The sequence below is a fragment of the Podarcis raffonei genome, chromosome 2, assembly GCF_027172205.1.
Source record: "Podarcis raffonei isolate rPodRaf1 chromosome 2, rPodRaf1.pri, whole genome shotgun sequence".
In the NCBI taxonomy this organism is placed as follows: domain Eukaryota; kingdom Metazoa; phylum Chordata; class Lepidosauria; order Squamata; family Lacertidae; genus Podarcis; species Podarcis raffonei.
The window spans coordinates 105,426,942-105,446,285 of record NC_070603.1 but is presented as its reverse complement, the minus strand read 5'-3'; the positions used below and the strand labels follow the sequence as shown (position 1 = coordinate 105,446,285).

At 45.4% G+C, this 19,344-nt stretch overlaps 1 protein-coding gene across 1 annotated transcript; it reads left to right on the top strand.

The window, feature by feature from the left end:
• The first annotated feature begins 1,123 nt into the window (after window positions 1–1,123).
• On the top strand, window positions 1,124–18,123 carry SLC25A20 (solute carrier family 25 member 20). Its single transcript, XM_053378402.1, has 9 exons — window positions 1,124–1,351; window positions 6,835–6,927; window positions 8,375–8,502; window positions 11,484–11,574; window positions 13,626–13,743; window positions 14,372–14,444; window positions 15,426–15,535; window positions 17,039–17,163; window positions 17,261–18,123. Exons 1-9 carry the CDS (start codon window positions 1,235–1,237, stop codon window positions 17,321–17,323), a joined length of 918 nt encoding a protein of 305 aa, XP_053234377.1. The 5' UTR covers window positions 1,124–1,234; the 3' UTR covers window positions 17,324–18,123.
• Window positions 18,124–19,344: the final 1,221 nt, after the last annotated feature.

Genomic DNA, 19,344 nt, shown 5'->3' with positions numbered 1-19,344 from the left:
CTGAGTAACTCAGATGCCCTGGAAGGGTTGGGGAGGGTATATGCTTTCCAAATAAAATACAGTGGTACCTAGGGTTAAGAACTTAACCTTAACCTGAAACTGTTCTTAACCTGAGTTACCACTTTAACTAATGGGGCCTCCCACCGCCGCCGTGCGATTTCTGTTCTCATCCTTAAGTAAAGTTCTTAACCTGAGGTACTATTTTTGGGTTAGCAGAGTCTGTAACCTGAAGCGTCTGTAACCCAAGGTACCACTGTAAAACAAATATTGGGAGTATAAGGAAAAGAGTTCCCAGTTTTCACGAGATTACAAAGCATTGTTGGGCACTTGCCAAAGCCATAAGGACAACCTCTTGAGCCCCTTCAACTTGCTATGCCCACTTGCCACTGCTGCTTGTTCATTGCCCTGTCCAAGTGAACAAGCCATGGCAGGAGCAAAGAAGAGAAGGAGCAGTCTTCTCTTTAATCAGACCTGGTACCCTCCTGCATGCAAAAGCATGTGCTCTGCAACTGAGGGCTTATCCACATTTACCTTTTGCCCCACACTTTCCAGGAACTGATCTGCTTCATGTCCTATTGCTTTCTTCTTCTTCTTCTTCTTCTTCTTCTTCTTCTTCTTCTTCTTCTTCTTCTTCCCTCCCCACATTTATTATGCTACGTTTGTGATATACAAAATGACATGAGAAAACTTGGTAGAAGAAGAGGAGTTTGGGTTTGATATCCCCCTTTATCACTACCCTAAGGAGTCTCCAAGCGGCTAACATTCTCCTTTCCCTTCCTCCCCCACAACAAACACTCTGGAGGTGAGTGAGGCTGAGAGACTTCAAAGAAGTGTGACTGGCCCAAGGTCACCCAGTAGCTGCATGTGGAGGAGCGTATGTAACCCGAGGTACCACTGTAGTAGTAATCCTACTGAACTCTATGGCAATTCTACAAAATACAGGATCGGAACTGCCACAAGGATGAATGGGCGTTCAAAACAACGCAAGTAAGTGGAGGGGGGGAAGTGCGCCTACTCTACATTTGCTATCTCTAGGTTCAACTGCTGCTGCTGCTGCTGTTGGCGACGGAAGCCGGAACATTTGCGGCCTCTCTAGGCGCGCCGGAGGCTTCTCTCTGTGCTCTGAGTCCGGACTGGCTGCGGAGGGAAAAGGAGGGTAAAGGTCGCTCGGAGTAGTTAAGCAAGAGGCAGGGCAGGACGGGGCAGGACAGGCGACCTCGCCTCCGGAGCAGCCATGGCGGAGAAGAAGGGGCCCTCCCAGGCGCCCATCAGCCCCCTGAAGAACTTCTTCGCAGGCGGCTTCGGGGGCGTCTGCTTGGTCTTCGTGGGGCACCCGCTGGACACCATCAAGGTGAGGAGCGGGGCGAAGGAGAGGGACCTGGGGACTACAAGCCCCAGGGCGCACCGCGCGGGGGGAGGCTCGCGAGGGAGGGAGGGGTAATCCCGCTGTCTTTGAACTACAACTCCCATCATCCCTTGCCGCTGGCCGTCCTGGCTGGGAATGATGGGAGTTGTAGTCCATTAAAAAAAAAAACCGTCTTGGGATGCAAGTTTGAGAAAGGCTCGGATAGACTGGTCCATGGACGTGACCCCCGGTATTGCACCCCTTCCCCAAGAATGAATGGCATTTCGAATGGCGCGGGCTCAAAAAAACTCCACCCCCCGCCATGCATCGCGCGAAGCAGAAGGGGGGGAAGACTTGGAAGCAACTCCCAGCATGCATCGCGGACACAGGGATCCCTTAAAGGAGTTTTGAAGTTCGCTGTTTCTGCAAAGCGCCCTGCACTGATGCTACAGGGAGTTCTTAGGGGAATGTTGGAAGTTGCAATGTGGTGGCTTTCGGGCTCGCCTCCTCGCAATGCAATATTTATTTTTCAAATGTATGACAACTTTTTGTACCACCAATCAAGTCCTCTAAGCGGCTTACAAAACTCGTGCGTTTAGTAACTAAAATGCAAAAGTACCTAAATAAAAAGCTATGAAAGCAACATGGACAGTATGAGCTGCTGCTGCTGCTGCTGCTGCTGCTGACGTTTCCTAAAGTTCATAAAGTGTTAGAAGAGTAATGGAGCGTTGCTGGTGTTGGGAACTGCAGTGGAAATGTTTGTGCCCTTTGCAAGGGGGAGGGAAGATGCGTCTTGGCCTCTGGTAGGAGAGCCAGCTTAATTGCACGCAGGTAGGGCCTTGCCTACATGCCAGTTGTAATTTTGCAAGCTGGTTATTTGTGATAGGGCGGGTGGCAACGTTGTGAAAGCCTGAGTCATAAAAAGCGATAAAAATGGCAACCAGTAAAATACCAGTGGTAAGATCTCTGGTCCATATTCATAGTTAATTTTCTTCCTCCCTCATTTAGGCCGCAGTTTTCCCCCCAATGACCTGAGAGTAAGTTCCAATGAATTCATTGGCCCTTACTTCCCAGCAGATACAGCATGGGTTTTATTGTTCGTTTTGTATTCTCATCTTGTCTTTTTATGTTGTAATATTTGGATAAAGAGCGGTATACAGATTCAATAGATAATAATAATAATAATAATACTGCTGAACACTGCCACTGTGAACTGGCAACAGCAACACCAGAAGTTACGTGGTTGGGTTATACAGACTGATCTTGAAAACTTTTCTATCTATTAATACACACACACACACACACACACTGAATCTGCTTCGTGTGTGGTTCTGTTTCTGTTCACATGTTTATGTGTTAGTGTGTACATTATGGCAGATCAATAAAAATTAGTAAAAAATATCCTGCCAACTGTTTCAACATAGCATTGCACTAGAGGTCTCTTAACCATGTAGGCATATGCATGGGGCATATGGTGAAATTGCTTTGGGTCACAGAATCTTTCAGCTTGGTCCTCCTAGTTATTTTACAAACCATGGAGGTAGAACAAGATATACCTGTTCTCTGAAATGTGGTCATGGGTTATACTGTGGCCTGCCTTGGGAGGAGAAGCATTAGGGAGGCCAATCTTGATAAAGATATTTGTTGCCAGTCATTTTGCAAGACCTTGGGATTTCTACACTAGAGAAGAATTTGGTACAGGGTACTGAATGCAGCAGCTTCTCAGAATTTTAGTTCGCTTTTCTTTTCTTAACTAAAGTTCTAACCCTTACAGGTGTGAAAATAGGTTTTGAAAGTATATGGGTAATGCTTGGTGAGATCACAGAAACTGGGAGAGGGCAGCTGAAGAGTACAGTGGTACCTCAGGTTAAGAACTTAATTCGTTCCAGAGGTCTGTTCTTAACCTGAGGCGTGCTTTTGCTAATGGGGTCTCCTGCTGCCACTGGTGCACAACTTCCGTTCTTATCCTGGGGTAATGTTTTTAACCTGGAACAACCAGTTCCTGGTTAGCGGAGTTTGTAACCTGAAGCATCTGTAACCCGAGGTACCACTGTATTATAATGGTTTGTGCAGGATTAAACCTGGAGATAAGGTAAAGAAACCCCTGACAATTAGGTCCAGTCATGACTGACTCTGGGGTTGCGGCGCTCATCTCGCTTTATTGGCCGAGGGAGCCGGCGTACAGCTTCCGGGTCATGTGGCCAGCATGACTAAGCCGCTTCTGACGAACCAGAGCAGCACACGGAAACACCATTTACCTTCCCGCCGGAGTGGTACCTATTTATCTACTTGCACTTTTGACGTGCTTTCGAACTGCTAGGTTAGCAGGAAAATACTACGTTGGCAGGAGATACCCAGGTTCAAATCCCCATTCAGCCATACAACCTTACCTAATTGTTGTGAAAATACCATGGATAGGGCAGGGAAGAGCTGCACATACAGCCTTGAGGTCTCTAGAGGAGATAAATGTATGAGTGGGTAATAAGTAGGATTTTCAGGCTGTGCTCTCCATAGCTTCCCGGCGTCCTTCCCCATGACCTGTGTGCACAAAGCAAATGTGTGCAAATCGGTTTTTCCAGCTTTTTTTTAGTCCAGATTTGTGCTAACAGCAAAATATTTCTGCTTGCAGTGTCACGGTGCCTTCCCATCTACCAGTTTATAATGTTCTGTCTCTCCTCCTCGCTGGTTTGCAACCTGGATGAAGCCTCTTTAATCCTGTTTTTTATAGTCCCGTTTCCAATGTATCTTATGTCTTAATCGGATGAGTTGGAAGTTCTTGATCCTTGTGAAACCAAGGACAATGGACTTTGCCTTTGTATGCGTCCTTCTGCTAATCATTAGACCAGGAGATTCTAGCATACTGTTTTAAACAGGGCAGATATCAAAAGGAGAGTGGAGGACTTGCCCTTTGTATGCTGGCTTGGTCACACACAGAATTGAGACGAATGTGACCAGTGGAGGAGTTCTTGTACCCCAGAACTTCCACAAACTGAACTGATACACTGCCCTAGCCCAGGCAAAATCAATAGTTTTAATACAAAGGAAGCTTCATAATACTGAATCAGACCATTGGTAGCAGCTGTCCAGGGTTTCTGGCATGAGTCTTTCTCTTTTTGTCAAAAAGAAAATATTAAGTTTTTAAAAAAACATTTTTTGTACATATTAAACATTAAAATACTGAGTTCTTTTGAACCCTTCGACCACCTTCCCTCCCTCCATAGGTTCCTTCTTTAAGATTAAGTTTACTGCATCTTTTACCCTTATCTAGCTATTATCTAGCCATAATTATCATTAAAACAATTCCGCATTACAAGTGTCCGTACATCCCTGCCAAAGATTTTAACTGTTTACAATGGTCTTTTAAATAAATTAGACCTTGCTTCTTCTTTAATTACCACACCATTAGTTTCCCTGGTTTGTTAGCAAATTCAAAGTTTTTCTGTTTTATCAATTTTTCCCCCCACTCAACTTCCTGGTTTATTAGCATTGATAATTGGGTTTGCAAAATCCTAATATGCAGTTTTATCAGTGCATTTGCAGGCTTCTTAATTAATTGCTTTTCTGGCACGAGTTTTTCTCCAGCCTTACCCAGAGATGCCGAGGATTAAACGTGGGGACTTTTGCAATCAAAGCACTGAGCTGCAAGTCCTTTTGCTGAGAGTAGTGATCAATAGTAGCACTGGCATTTGCCCGATATAACCTCGTCAGGGGGTGGCGGATGAGTCTCAGGAACCCCAGTGCAGTTGTCCAGTGAAAGTGTAAAACCTCAGCTCTTGTTTTCTCAAGCAGTTTTTCTCTGGGGGGGTTTCATTTATTATTATTATTATTATTATTATTATTATTATTATTATTATTAATATTAATATTAATATTAATTATTTATTATTTGTACTCCGCCCATCTGGCTGGGTTTCCCTAGCCACACTGGGTGGCTTCCACAGAGACCAAAAATACACTAAAATGTCACACATTAAAAACTTCCCTGAACAGGGCTGCCTTAAGATGTCTTCTGAATGTCAGGTAGTTGTTTATCGCTTTGACATCTGATGGGAGGGCGTTCCACAGGGTGGGTGCCACTACCGAGAAGGCCCTCTGCCTGGTTCCCTGTAGCTTTGCTTCTCGCAATGAGGGAACTGCCAGAAGGCCCTCGGCGCTGGACCTCAGTGTCCGGGCAGAACGATGGGGGTGGAGACGCTCCTTCAACAGATGGGTCAAATAATGTCAAAAGTACAGTCATCCCTCATGTTACGGCTGCTTCAGGTTATGTGTTTTTGGGTTGCAGACCACGGGAAACCCGGAAGTACTGGAACGGGTTACTTCTGGGTTTCGTCGCATGCGCAGAAGTGCCAAATCACGCATGTGCAGACGCGGCACTTCAAGATGCGGACGTTGCGGGTTGCGTGCGTGCCTCCGCCCGAGGTTCCACCGTAGTCGGCCATTTTAATGAGCTAATTTCTTACAATGGTCGCAAGGAACAGAAAGCATTGTGGGGATTCCAAAAACCAAGTTAAGGCAGCCTGAAGGAGGATGTCAAGCTTGCCCATGGCAACCTGAGGAAACTCAGCCAGATGGGCAGGGTATAAATAATAGAATTATTATTATCAGTGCTTTTTTTTTATTAAAAAAATGTTTAGGGGTACTCTCATTTTCCTACTCATATTGAAATACTGCCCCTCAATGAGGCCAAACTTAGATTCACAAAATGTTTAGGGGTATGCGTACCCCCAGAAAAAAGCCCTGATGATAATGATGAAGATGATTAATCTGCCTAGGGTCCTCAGCAGTAACCCGCATCAGGTCAGGCTGGGAGACTCTGAACCTGCAGTGATTGTTGGTACATCAGTGGAAATCCTAATCTGCCCTGATTACCCAGCATCAGGCATTCAAAGATGGCGCTCATCTTGACAGGAAACTGAGCGAGACAGATGGGAGTCCTAGAGAGGACTAGGTTCTCACTGAACATTGAGCCTGATTTGGTATTGAACTGACTGCCCAAGTGAGCACAGCTGAGAGAGATCATCTCCTCCCAGCTCACCACCTTAGGTCTCAGTAATACAGAGCATGTTAGCCGCCTTATCCAGAAATAAATCTACACGAATCCTTAATCTCCCAGGTCTGAGTTTCAGGAGATCCTGCCCTTAGGCTCTGGCCCAACCTTGACAGAGGAAGGCTGTCTCTTCGGCCTACTTTGTACGTTATCTCTGCAGCTCTTATTCAGCCGCATAATTAGCCGAATGTCTGTCAGTCTCAATTTATTAGGCCTGCCGCCCCTCAATCCCATTACACAGCACTCTGTTTCATCAGGTAAGGGGTGGATTTGAAGATGGAAAACACGAGGGGCATGTGATGGGTTAGGAGAAAGGTGCCTGAGGGAACCAGAGCTTTGGGTGGGTGGCTAGCCGTCTCTATTAGAAACCAATTTCCTAATAAAAATAAGAGAGAATGTTTGCATTCATTGCATTCCCTCCCCCCTTCAACTTGTTTTGCAGGTCAGGCTACAGACTCAACCGAAACCTTTGCCTGGGCAGCCTGCACTCTACTCTGGGACGTTTGACTGCTTCAGAAAGACTCTTGTCGCCGAGGTATTGTGTCAGTTCAGTTGTCATGCCTGTCAGAAACATCACTTGCTTCTCCAAATCAAATTGTGTCAGAATGATGTCTTGCTGAAGATGGAGAGCTTCTTGGGTTATCAGACCAAATGACTCATGCTCAAGTGACTCAGTGGGAAATTATTTTTGACAGGAGAACTAGTTAGCTATACTGTAAAGGTAAAAGGTAATTGTCCAACTCCTAAGCACATATAATTGTGAAGATGCGATACCTGACATTTGGGGGCTGGTTTGCACTTCATGATAAGGTTTCTTGTGTTGTGCCCAACCCATAGCGACCCTTAGGCTCCTCCCTGCTCCCCTTGTCTTCTGGGACTGGAACAAGGATTTTGCTTTTGGTAAAACACAACTTCCCCTTTTTGTCCAAACCGGGGATCATGGATTATGCTAACTCTGGTTTGATTAAACCAACCAGCTTCATAACCTATGGATTTGGCTTGTTTTGAAACAGTCGTGTCCATCTACAATCCCAGGTTCGGCTGGAATGGGAAGTAATGGCTTACTAAAAGTGAAAATAAATGCTCCTGAATGCTTCTTTCCAGCAACACAGAAGGTGGAAGGAGGAGGGCAGAAATCTAAAGCTCACTGCAGCTGGTGCACATCATGATAAACCATGGTTTATTTGATGTGTGAATATGGCTGCTACATTCAACACATGTACAATCTGTGTACACGTAATGGTTTTTCTGTAGCCATGTGTGGTTATTTATGTGTAATTTATACCAGTGCCTTTAGGGGCTTTCTGGATGATATCCCAGGAGCCTATTGCCATCCCTTTACCTTGAAGAAAATAGGGAAGAATATCGTAACCCTTCCATTACTGGATTGTTATTAATTATAGTTCTGAAATCTATAGCTCCCTGCTCTACTTCCTCCTCTTCCCTCTTCCAATTTCTGCGGCAAATTTCCCCTTCTTTTCCCCTGTCCTCTTTAACAGTGGTTGAATGTTACATCTGCACCACCTCTTGCCGTGGTTAATGCCAACTAGATTCCCTCTTAATCTGTTTCAAATCCTTGTTAAGATGGGAATGCCAAGTTCTGGCTAAGACTAGGAATGGGAGAAGTTGTTTCTGCCAAACCTTGGTTCTTAGGTCACCATTGTGATTTGTTTGAGTGAAAGGAAACACCACCCCTGGCTTAGATATAGTGCGGTTTGTACAGCTCAGCACAAAGCGGATGCAATCGGCTCATGCATGATGAACCATGGTTTATGTCTTACCATGATGCGTGAACAGAGCCTCTGACACATTTCTTAAGAAAGTATGGCTGCAGATAAATTCGGCGTCCCTTCACAATAACCCAGCAGCTACTTGTGCTCTCTTGAATAGGGTCTGCCGCTGATATCCGATGGTGAAATAGCATCCCCTGTGAAGGGCTGCAGAAAAGCTAAAGTAATCCACTGCCTTGCTGTGTCTTGCAGGGAGTCCGTGGTTTGTACAAAGGGATGGCAGCTCCGATTGTTGGTGTGACCCCCATGTTTGCTGTGTGTTTCTTTGGATTTGGCTTGGGGAAAAAACTCCAGCAGAGGACACCCGATGACGTTCTGACGTGAGTGACTTCCGATAATCTAGCAACAGGCTGTCGAGGCATTCCAGGCTACTGTGACGTATAAAATTGCACATTCCACCACTGCAGCCAAGAACCGTGTTATTTTTTCCCTCCCCGTTATAAATATACATAGGGGCTTTTTTTTTTTTTTTTTTGCAAAATGAATAAATCTGGCAAGCTTTAAGGCTCCTGGAAGCGTGGGATTGATTGCACCGGCTGAAAACAGACACTGTGTGGGCTGTTGCTGCATAGTTTCCTTCCCAGGCAAAACTTGCATCTATTTAGGAAGGATTATATTTGAGATTAGTGTGGTGTGTGTTACATAATGGCAGGCTCGTAACACCTCCTCGTAATAGTGGGCCTGAGCACATAAACCCCATTTATATGCCGAGACGACTTTCACTGAGCCTACACTTGGTGATGTACATAACCCGACCTTCCCACGACATACACATCTTTCTGGTATGCCCTCAGTTCTCCAAATAGCTAAGTGCATCCGGATCATGCTGGATTCCCAGAATTTGTCTCATACCTCAGCTCTTTGCAGACTTACGTAAGAACAGCCCTGCTAAAGGCCCACCTGGTCCAGCACCTGTTTCCCACAGTGGTCTGTCAGATGACTACGAGAAACCCACAAGCAGGATGTGAGGGCAGTTGCCCTCCCCTATAGTCGTTACCCAACGACTGGTCTTCTGACACAGGATCGTTTGACCCTGGAGGTAACATCATAACTTGTCACCATTGGTAAATTTTCTCCTCCATGAGTTTGTCCAATCCAGGGGTGGGGAACCTTTTGGGCCTGGTGGGCCAGATCTTTTATCTCTCCCTGCTTCCCATGGGCCAGTTTTGACAGCTGGGTGCAGTTGCCCACCTATTAATCCTCTGGTGTCGTGATGATATCAAGTGACAGATAGGCAGGAGGTTCTAGCCTTCTGGAGAGCCAGTGCTGTATAGTGGTTAAGAGCGGTAGTCTCGTAATCTGGTGAACCGGGTTCGTGTCTCCACTCCTCCACATGCAGCTGCTGGGTGACCTTGGGCCAGTCACACTTCTCTGAAGTCTCTCAGCCTCACTCACCTCACAGAGTGTTTGTTGTGGGGGAGGAAGGGAAAGGAGATTGTGAGCCGCTTTGAGACTCCTTAGGGTAGTGATAAAGTGGGATATCAAATCCAAACTCTTCTTCTTCTTCATAGTGGACTCACAGGGGTGGGGAAAAGAGGTCTCCTTCGCCAGCACATTCCCTGCAGGACCGAACCCCACCTTAATAATAATAATAACAACAATAATAAATAATAATTTATTTATACACCGCCCATCTGGCTGGGTTTCCCCAGCCACTCTGGGTGGCTCCCAACAGAATATTATGATGATGATGATTATTATTAAAGTGATAAAACATCAAACATTAAAAACATCCCTAAACAGGGCTGCCTTCAGATGTCTTCTAAAAGTAAGATAGTTGCTTATTTCCTTGACATCTGATGGGAGGGCATTCCACAAGGCGGGCGCCACTACCGAGAAGACCCTCTGCTGGTATTCAGCTTATCAACAGTGGGGGCGGGGGGGATGAGTCTTCCCCACCCTGTCTAATCTCTTTTTGAAACCACCTACATTGGCTTTTCTGACATTAGGTGACCAAGTTTGCTGATGATACTAAATTCTTCAGGGATGTTAAAACCAAAAGAGATTCTGAAGAGGTCCACTTTGGTGTGCTTCATTTTGGCTGTTTTGAGGTTGGTTAAGGCAGTTTCCCCCACCTATCACGCCAGTAAAGCAGGAGCGGGGAACCTCAGATAGACCAAGGTCACATTGCATCCTGGTTAACATGGTGCATGGGGCCAGGGGCAAAGGTGGGTGGAACAACAGGTGTAAAAGTTGCATTATTGGAGTTCAAGGGCACATTCCAGCAAGGTAAAAAACCTCAAGGAGGGTTTGAGGAAAAGAGAGCAAGGTACAGTGGTACCTTGGGTTATAGACACTTCAGGTTACAAACTCCATTAACCCAGAAATAGTACCTCGAGTTAAGAACTTTACCTCAGGATGAGAACAGAAATTGTGCTCTGGCGGCGCAGCAGCAGCAGCAGCAGCAGGAGGCCCCATTAGCTAAAGTGGTACCTCAGGTAAAGAAAAGTTTCAGGTTAAGAACGGACCTCCAGAACGAATTAAGTTCTTAACCTGAGGTACCACTGTATGTGATCTTGAGAGAGATGTGACCGTGAAAGAGTCCCAAGGGCTAGACTGAAGCCTGCATGAGGCCTGAGGCTCCCCTACCCCTGCGGTAAAGTGGGGGAATATGCAAATATTGTTCCAAATTTATAGTGATCTATCTGAATCTGCTGCTGCTATGGTTCTGTAATGACTGCTCATGCTGCCTTTATATTTTTAATTGGCTTTTATTATTTTTTAAAATTGTTGTTAGCTGCTCTGAGGTTCTTTCTGAAGCACCTGGTGAGATGTAAATTGGGGGGGAAATAAAGACGACAAAATTATCATTTAATTGCATGATTACATTTTGCTCAGAACGTTAGTTTTCTTGGCACTTAATTGGAATTTTTAACGTTGACAGGGAACAGCCCTCATAATATGCACAGGTATTTTTAATAGTTGGCTGGCATTTTTAGTTCTTTTGTTCTGGAAATGGAAGGGGCTTTGAAAGAGCAGAGTCTAAAATGCCGCACTGCTGAGCAGTTGTTGATTTAATACAGTGGCATGGCAAGGCCTAGTAAGGACTCAAGAACCCTACGGGTGGCTGACCAGTGGCCAAGCAGGTGTCTCTGGGATGCACACAAGCAGGAGATGAGCACAATAGCCCTCTCCCACTTCTGACCCCCAGCAACTGATGTTCAGAGCCTTTATCCCCATGAACTGATCTAATTCACTTTAAAAAAACCATCCACGTTGGGAGTCATCACTACATCTCTCCCTGACTTTGTGTTTAGGAAAATGCAAATCCCGTGATTAATGTCCTTTCATCCCTATGCAGATATCCCCAGCTTTTTGCTGCAGGCATGCTTTCTGGGGTGTTCACCACCGTAATCATGGCCCCGGGAGAGAGAATCAAGTGCCTTTTACAGGTAAGAGGGGCTTCAGGAAGCCACCCAACCTTTCCAGGAAGCTTGTCTGGCCATTGTGCCCTAGCAAAAGCTTTGCATCCTCATATTTCCTTCTTATCGCTGGGTGTCCTCCTCTAGCCTTCAGTCTGAGGTTAGCAGGACACCATGTAAATATAAAGTTTTCCCCCAGTCCACTTGGCTAAGCATATCCATGTGTGTGTAAAAAGACATATGTGCGGAAGTGTGTATAGATACAAACGAGAGAGGATGCTAAAATTGCCAGGAAACTATGCCCTGCCTCTAACTACTAACCGTTGGCACATCACATTCCCACCAGCAAAGTTTTCTTAATGATACTGCTCATATGAGTGCTACAAGTGGGGTGCAGTGACGAGTGCAGGAGCGAAGAGAGTGCAGGAGGAGGAGAGTGACGGGTGGAACAGAGGTCCAGTCATCTGGCCAGAGGCTTGTGCATCCTGCAATAGCTTGCAGGAGGTTCCTAGCATGTTTACGCTGAACTGGTTAGGACAGTGTTCTCCCAATAGGGTTGACGGGCCTATTACAATATTTGCAAGGGTCCTATACTTACTGCTAGGGACGTGGATGGCGCTGTGGGTAAAAGCCTCAGCGCCTAGGGCTTGCCGATCGAAAGGTCGGCGGTTCAAATCCCCGCGGCGGGGTGCGCTCCCGCTGCTCGGTCCCAGCGCCTGCCAACCTAGCAGTTCGAAAGCACCCCTGGGTGCAAGTAGATAAATAGGGACCGCTTACCAGCGGGAAGGTAAATGGCATTCCGTGTGCTGCGCTGGCTCGCCAGATGCAGCTTTGTCACGCTGGCCACGTGACCCGGAAGTGTCTGCGGACAGCGCTGGCCCCCAGCCTCTTGAGTGAGATGGGCGCACAACCCCAGAGTCTGTCAAGACTGGCCCGTACGGGCAGGGGTACCTTTACCTTTTATACTTACTGCTGTCCTATTTGATACTGATACGTAATTCTCTCCTTGGTCCTCAGGCTTCAGTTTTGGCCTGTGGCCTTTCTTAAAGACGCAACCTGCCTCTGTGTCAGTGACAGCACTTTTTCAACTTTATTACAGCCCCCTTCCCCCCTGCTGGAGTTCCTTGTGGTGAAATTCTCTTACATCTGAACTCTCTTCTTGGAGAGGCAACAGTCAGGGAACTGCTGTGCACCCTGACACTTTCCTGGCTGTCAAGTAACTCTCTCCAGAGGACTTCTCACTTCTGATGGGCCCTATCTTGTAGACCAGAATAGTCTCTTCCCCTTTCCCCAAGATCAGTTTCCGTGGATCAGGGTGGGAAATGGGGGTAGCTCACACCAGGCATATCTGCTCTTGGCTTCCCAAGAGCCTTGGACCTCCAGACCTTATTGAAAGCTCCCCATAGTAACAGGCCCGTTATCCAGCCTGTGGTTATCTGAACATATTGAATGTGCAGGTTCATTTCTCATTCCCCTGCCTTTTTATTTCCAAGTATACATCCGTTTACAGCTTGACTACCCCCCGAGGCGAAGTCACTAAATGTTGCATTTGATTACTGTTATGAATGATACACTTTATGGAAGTTTTTGCAGGCTCTTTTTGGACTAGGTAAGGAAATGAGATGTTAAAGAGCTGGAAGGGGAAGAAGGATGCAGGCAGAGCAGCTGATAGTTTGTTCAATTTCAATTTGAGTGAATTTTTGAACAGAACGTTCACACCAGGCTTGCAGAAGCGACTCATTAATTTGAGCAAGCTAAAACTAAGAGCGACCACAAGAAGTTTTGAAGTTGATTTTCATTCTGACTTTGTCTTATCCTTCTCGTTTGTATATTTTTATGCAATTGTGATGGCCTATGGAATAAATATATGCAATAAATATTTACTGTAGATCAAGTGGATTTCAATTTCCGCCACTTTGGTGCGCAGTCATCACTTGACATCCTGCGGCTCACATCTCACAGTTGACGTCTGAGGGAGGAATCAAATTTGCAGAGCTGCCTTTCAGGAGTTCTAGATTTAGGGGCATTTGTACAACCGTGTAGTTATAGCTGATGAGAAAACCATTCTTTAATTCCCTTAGATCCAGGCAGCCTCTGGTGAAATTAAATACGGAGGCCCTTTGGACTGTGCCAAACAGCTTTATCGCGAGGCTGGCATTCGAGGTGTTTACAAAGGAACGGTGCTCACCCTCATGAGAGGTAATTGCTGGTCAAGTGCCCCTAAAGCCCTGTTTGTGGAATGTTGTAAATGTTATTTTTTTCTTAAAGTTTTGTTAAAATAACAATAAAAGTAGCTGGATTGTTAAAGGGGGAGAGGGGAGGTTGGCACCGAATGGCTCCTTTTGTAAGTAATCATCATAATCATCATAATCATAATCATAATAATTGATTATTTATACCCGCCCATCTGGCTGAGTTTCCCCAGCCACTCTGGGCAGCTTCCAATCAAGTGTTAAAAACAATGCAGCATTAAATATTAAAAACTTTCCTGAAGTTTTCAGATGTCTTTTAAAAATAAGATAGCTGCTTATTTCCTTGGCATCTAATAGGAGGGCGTTCCACAGGGCGGGCGCCACTATCGAGAACGCCCTCTGTCTAGTTTATAATCTGATTTATAATCACAGATGATATTGTCTTTCCATTCTCTCCCCACCCCTTCTCCCCAGCTCTGCCCCTGTCTCAATCAAGGAGTCAAGCCCACTTTGTTCTGCTTTGGGGCCTGGTGGAATGTTCTGTGCCATTTCCTTCCTTGCAGAAGGTTCCTTGCAAGTCAGGCCCAGTTGCGCCTCTGGTTTCTCTAAGTCTGAATTTGCGTTTGTTTTACCAGATGTTCCAGCCAGTGGGATGTACTTCATGACCTATGAGTGGCTTAAACATATTCTGACACCTGAAGGGCAGAGGTGAGTAAAACCCTACGTTTCCCACCAGTACATCTAAGAAATTCTTCCTGCTGCTGAGTAAGGATAATCTTGTGTACTTAATTATCAAAAACACCAGGGGCAAGTGTTTCCAGGGAAATGCTCAAATACTTGGTTACGTGTTCTTTAGTTTTGTTGCATTTGTTTACAGGAAAGCCATTTTTTTTAAAAAAATGCACTACTACTAATAAGATTACATTTCTATCAAGGATTTGAAGTGATCAAAGCCCTTAACATGTTCTGTTACAGTAAACCTTACTGTAAAGTAAGCCTAAGTGGCTTCGTCGTTGTATGTGCCTTGTAGTATGACACGGGGCAGAGTGCAGGAATCCACATAATAATTATGACAGAACGTCTTTCTCTGACCTGAGTTGTAGCAGGAAAGTTTCCCTTTTTTCAGCGCGCTGCAGGAACGCAACAACAAAAGCAGCTTGCTGGGTGGAGCAGAGCTGTGATACTACAGGGGGTGAGGTAGTGGGGAGCCTGTGCGGTGCAGGTGCACCAACGGAAAAGTCCGAATTGGCCCTACTGGCGCCCTTGCACTGTGCCAACTTCCCCGCCGCCTCCCCTCTGCCTTGGTGTCTGTTGCGTTTCTGGTCCCAAGAAGTTGTGATCTTCATAAATAGGAACTGAAAAGAAAAGTAGGTCTTGTGGCACCCTGAAGTCTACGGTTTGCACTTTCATGGGTTACAGATATGTGAAATGTTGCCCTCGGAATGCAGAAACATAGAACAACCACCACCCTGTGAACAGTAGTGTCAAATAATGATAAAATGCAAAAACAAAAAACAAAAAAATCTGTGCCAATGCAGATAAAGCTTAAATTTATGCATAATAAGCACGTTGTGATCATTCACAACAGAAGTAATTGGTGATGGAGGATTCTGAAGAATCTCTCTCTCTCTCTCTCTCTCTCTCTCTCTCTCTCTCTTTCTCCCTTCCTCTTTTTAATCTTTTCTGCAGTGTCCGTGACCTCAGTGTACCCAGGATTCTGTTTGCAGGTGGCATGGCAGGGATTTTTAACTGGGCTGTTGCGATCCCTCCAGATGTGTTGAAGTCTCGTTTCCAGACGGGTGAGTCAGCTTGGTCTCTAACCTAAAGGTGGGCTCTTGGGAGATTGCTGTTTTTGTCTTCCATTACTTTTTGAAATGCCTGATTCAAAGAGATCCAGTCCTTCCCCCTGTTAGAATTGTTTTTGGCAGGTGGCTGCCTGAGAATGAAGCAGGGAAACCAAATTGGAACAATGAGCGCTCAGTAAAATTGCGTGCATCTTGAGTGACTCATTGCTAATTTCACCTTAGAGTAATTAGAGAAAACATGGAGGTGTGGCTAACACTACCCATGGCTCTCCCCACCCGAGTTCCACTGTAGTTCCACAATATTCTTAGGAAGAGAATGCACATTGAAGGATTAGCTCTTTCAGGTTTCATTTACACATTGTCTTCTTCAGTGAGTTCCTCTGAGCATCGTTCCTGGGCAACAGCCCGTGCCACACACTCTGGTTTAATCCGGAGCTTGATGAGACATTTGCATCTTTCTTCGCTGTGCAATGACTGCCCTTTCCCATTGTGGCCATTGAGTTGCTAGTGCGGCACAAATTCTCACTTTTCTCCCCTCCTAATTGTTGGCTTTGTAGCTGCAACTCTATTCACTATGGGAATTGGAACCAAAATGGGGTATGGTCCCATTTTGCAGCCTCCTTGAGGCTTTCTATTAAGTTTTTTCCAGAGGAAACTTGGTGCTGGCTTTCTGTTGAGGCAAATAGCTGCTTGCCTGGTCAGCTGTGGTGAATATAATTGCCTGCAAACAAAGAGCAGGGATCCAAAGAGAGGGGAACCTGTGGCACTTTGGGGACTACAGCTCCCATCAGCCCTAGCCAGTGTGGTTTCTGGGGGTTGTAGTGCAAGCATCATGCAAGTTTCCCCATCCCTGTCTGATAAAGGAAGTTGGTATTTTCAGGCCATTGGTATGGCTCTAATGATTTCTCATTAGATTGGGTTAGTCAGTGGGACAGGTGGGAAGTGGGCCAGAACATTCCTGGACTCCTTTGTAAAGCTGGTTCAGCATCTTCACCACAGCCATGCCTTGCCTACTCAACAAGCCATTCAGATAAGTTCTGAAAGTTTTGCCTGCCTGAGCATCTTCGCCACAGTGCGGCTTGTAGAGTGGATCTGGCAAGTTACTCAGCCTTGAGTGAGTGGCAAGTGGTTAATTTCAAGGCTGATTTCAAGGAACAGCTCCCTTTCTCCCCACCCCACAAGGCAGGGACATTGTCGCTCGCATCACGGTCTCTAACTAGAGATGGGAACCTGTAGATGTTGAGATGTTGCTGGATTACAGCTTCCATTATTCCTGGCCTAACCCTCAACTCCATGCAGTACTTACCACTGCAGAAAATGTGCTCCCATAGCGGTAGTTATCATTTGAGGATGTGCAGAAAGGAGGGAGAGTGATTGCTGGGCAAACAGGGAGGAAGGTGGAGCACAAGGCTGCCTTAGCAGGCCAGGGCTTCTCAGTGACTGGGGCTCATGAGATGACTTAAACCATAACTTGCATGCTTTTACCTTTCTCAACAGCTCCTCCGGGCAAGTATCCCAATGGCTTCAGAGACGTTTTGCGGGAGCTGATTCGAGAGGAAGGAGTGGCGTCACTCTACAAGGGATTTACCGCTGTGATGATCAGGGCTTTCCCAGCCAACGCAGTAAGTGAACAGTGGGCTCATCGACAGATGGTAGAATTTTTTTTAAGCCCTGTTTCCATTTGGATCATTTCATTCTTTTCTGTGTGTTTTCCTCCAGGCCTGCTTCCTTGGTTTTGAAGTCGCCATGAAGTTCCTTAACTGGCTCGCCCCAAGTCTGTGAAGGACGTGTTCCTAAGGGAACCTGAGGACAAGAGGAAGGAGGCAATTGCATTAGAGAAGCAAAATGGAAGCAAAATAAGCTGTATAAATGACTTATTTTTTAATAACCGGTTTTTGCCTTACTCGCTACCTCTGGAGGAGGCTGTTGTTGCCATTCGGAATCTCGAGCCAATTCTCATCCCTGTTGGGAGTTTGAGATGCATACCTGCCTTCTGAACCCAAAGTTACCATAGGGGTAAAGCTGCTCGTAGAAAACCTTACTGCTATTAATAGGTGTCAAATTTCTTCTTATTCGCCTCTTTTGGAAATAAAGAAGGACTATTTTAATTTCCCATTTTTTAATCTTAGTAAAGAACTGCATGGATGGTGGCGATAGTACCAGGTGGAGGGTGGGGTTGGAGATCTAGCCACTGTGCATTTAATTCTCAGGATAAACTTCACACTTAAGTGCATGCAAGCACGTAAGAAGATTGTTTAGCTTTGGTTTACAGACACTACACAGTCTGTCACTAAAGTTCCTGTGTAAGCAGCATGGAAATGAATGAGACTTGCACATGAACACAGATGTTACTTCAGCAGTCCCAGAAACTTCAGTGGGGCTTGTGCATTACTCAGTCATGGCAGGTACTGGTTTTAAGTCTCTTGTTTGTTACCTTGAGGTGTATGGCCCACACTGTGGTGCAGCATGCTGGTTTGAACTAGTTCACACACTGAAAGCTCAAGAACTGGATGCAACAGATATAAAATTAACAGAGCTGCAGAATCTTGTATTAATGTCTAATAAACTCAAACTGACAAATTTCAGGTATAAGGGAGTAATCTCCAGGTTTCTTCAGAGATCCTGTTGCAGTTGGCTAGAAAGTGCGGTCAGCACAGAAACACAGGTGTTTCAAGCCCCCTTTCCCCCTAAAATACTCTTTCAGTAGGTGCTTTCTGGTAACCAGTGATACCGGTTCACAAGTGCCAACCTCATGGTTATATCTGAGGTGCCAAATGATGAATTCTGGTACATATGGTACCTGTGCTTGTATTGTGGTGGTTTCAAAGTCAAGAGAGGTTTTAAAACTGGAAGTTGAAAGAACCTGAAATAGGACGACTTCAGAGTGACTGTTTCCACTGCCGTTTTTCCTCAGGAGGACTTTATTGCATGCCTGGTGTGTTTTAGCTGAAGCACATCCCATGCTCAGGCAGTAAAGGCAGGATTATTGATCTGTAAAGTGTTTCAGTGGGATAAAATTATCCTGTTCAGGACTATACATTTGCTGAGTCTCAGCCAGAATTTGGTCTTGGTGGTTCTTGTTTACTTTCCGTTTTGGAGTTACTACACCATCTTCCTTTTCATAGACATCAGCCAGGCTATTTTAAAAATAGCCTCTGCCATCATGAGCACCAGAGTCTTGTTCTAAGGGCTGAGATTCTTTTGGAATGCAAATTCTATACTAGCTTCTCCAGGGAACCCCTAAAGGCTGCTCGTGTTCTCTTGGTGTATAGTTTTGTATCTGTTGCTGTCTGTGAGAATCTGTTGTTAAACACACAAATTGAACTTTAACTCTGCTGGGACTGAAGGTCTTCCTCAGGACAGTTGAGATCCTGCTTTAACTAAAAATTGGCTGTCTGGCTGTCAGTCGTTCTGCTCATTTCTCACTGTGTCTTGTATATTTGAGGCATTCCAAAGAGAAATCCTCTCTCTGGAATATACTCCTCTACCAAAGTAAGATAATTAAGCCTGCACAAGCTGCCTATGAGCTTTTGAAAAAGTAACTGCTCCCTTAAAAAAAATAAAGATCATGTGCATAGTTTTATGATGGTGGTTTCATCTCTTGTAAAACATTAATAAATTACTTCATGATGCCCATCATTAACACATTAAGCTGGTCGTTTCCTTCCTATCTAAGACAAAGGATTGCTTTCCTTTGCAGTATATTGCATCATTCAGTGCTTAGGTCATATGGTTAAATATTAGTAATTCATTGTCCCCGGAACAGTACTTTTTGGGGAGTGGGGGCTTTAAGGGGCTAGTTT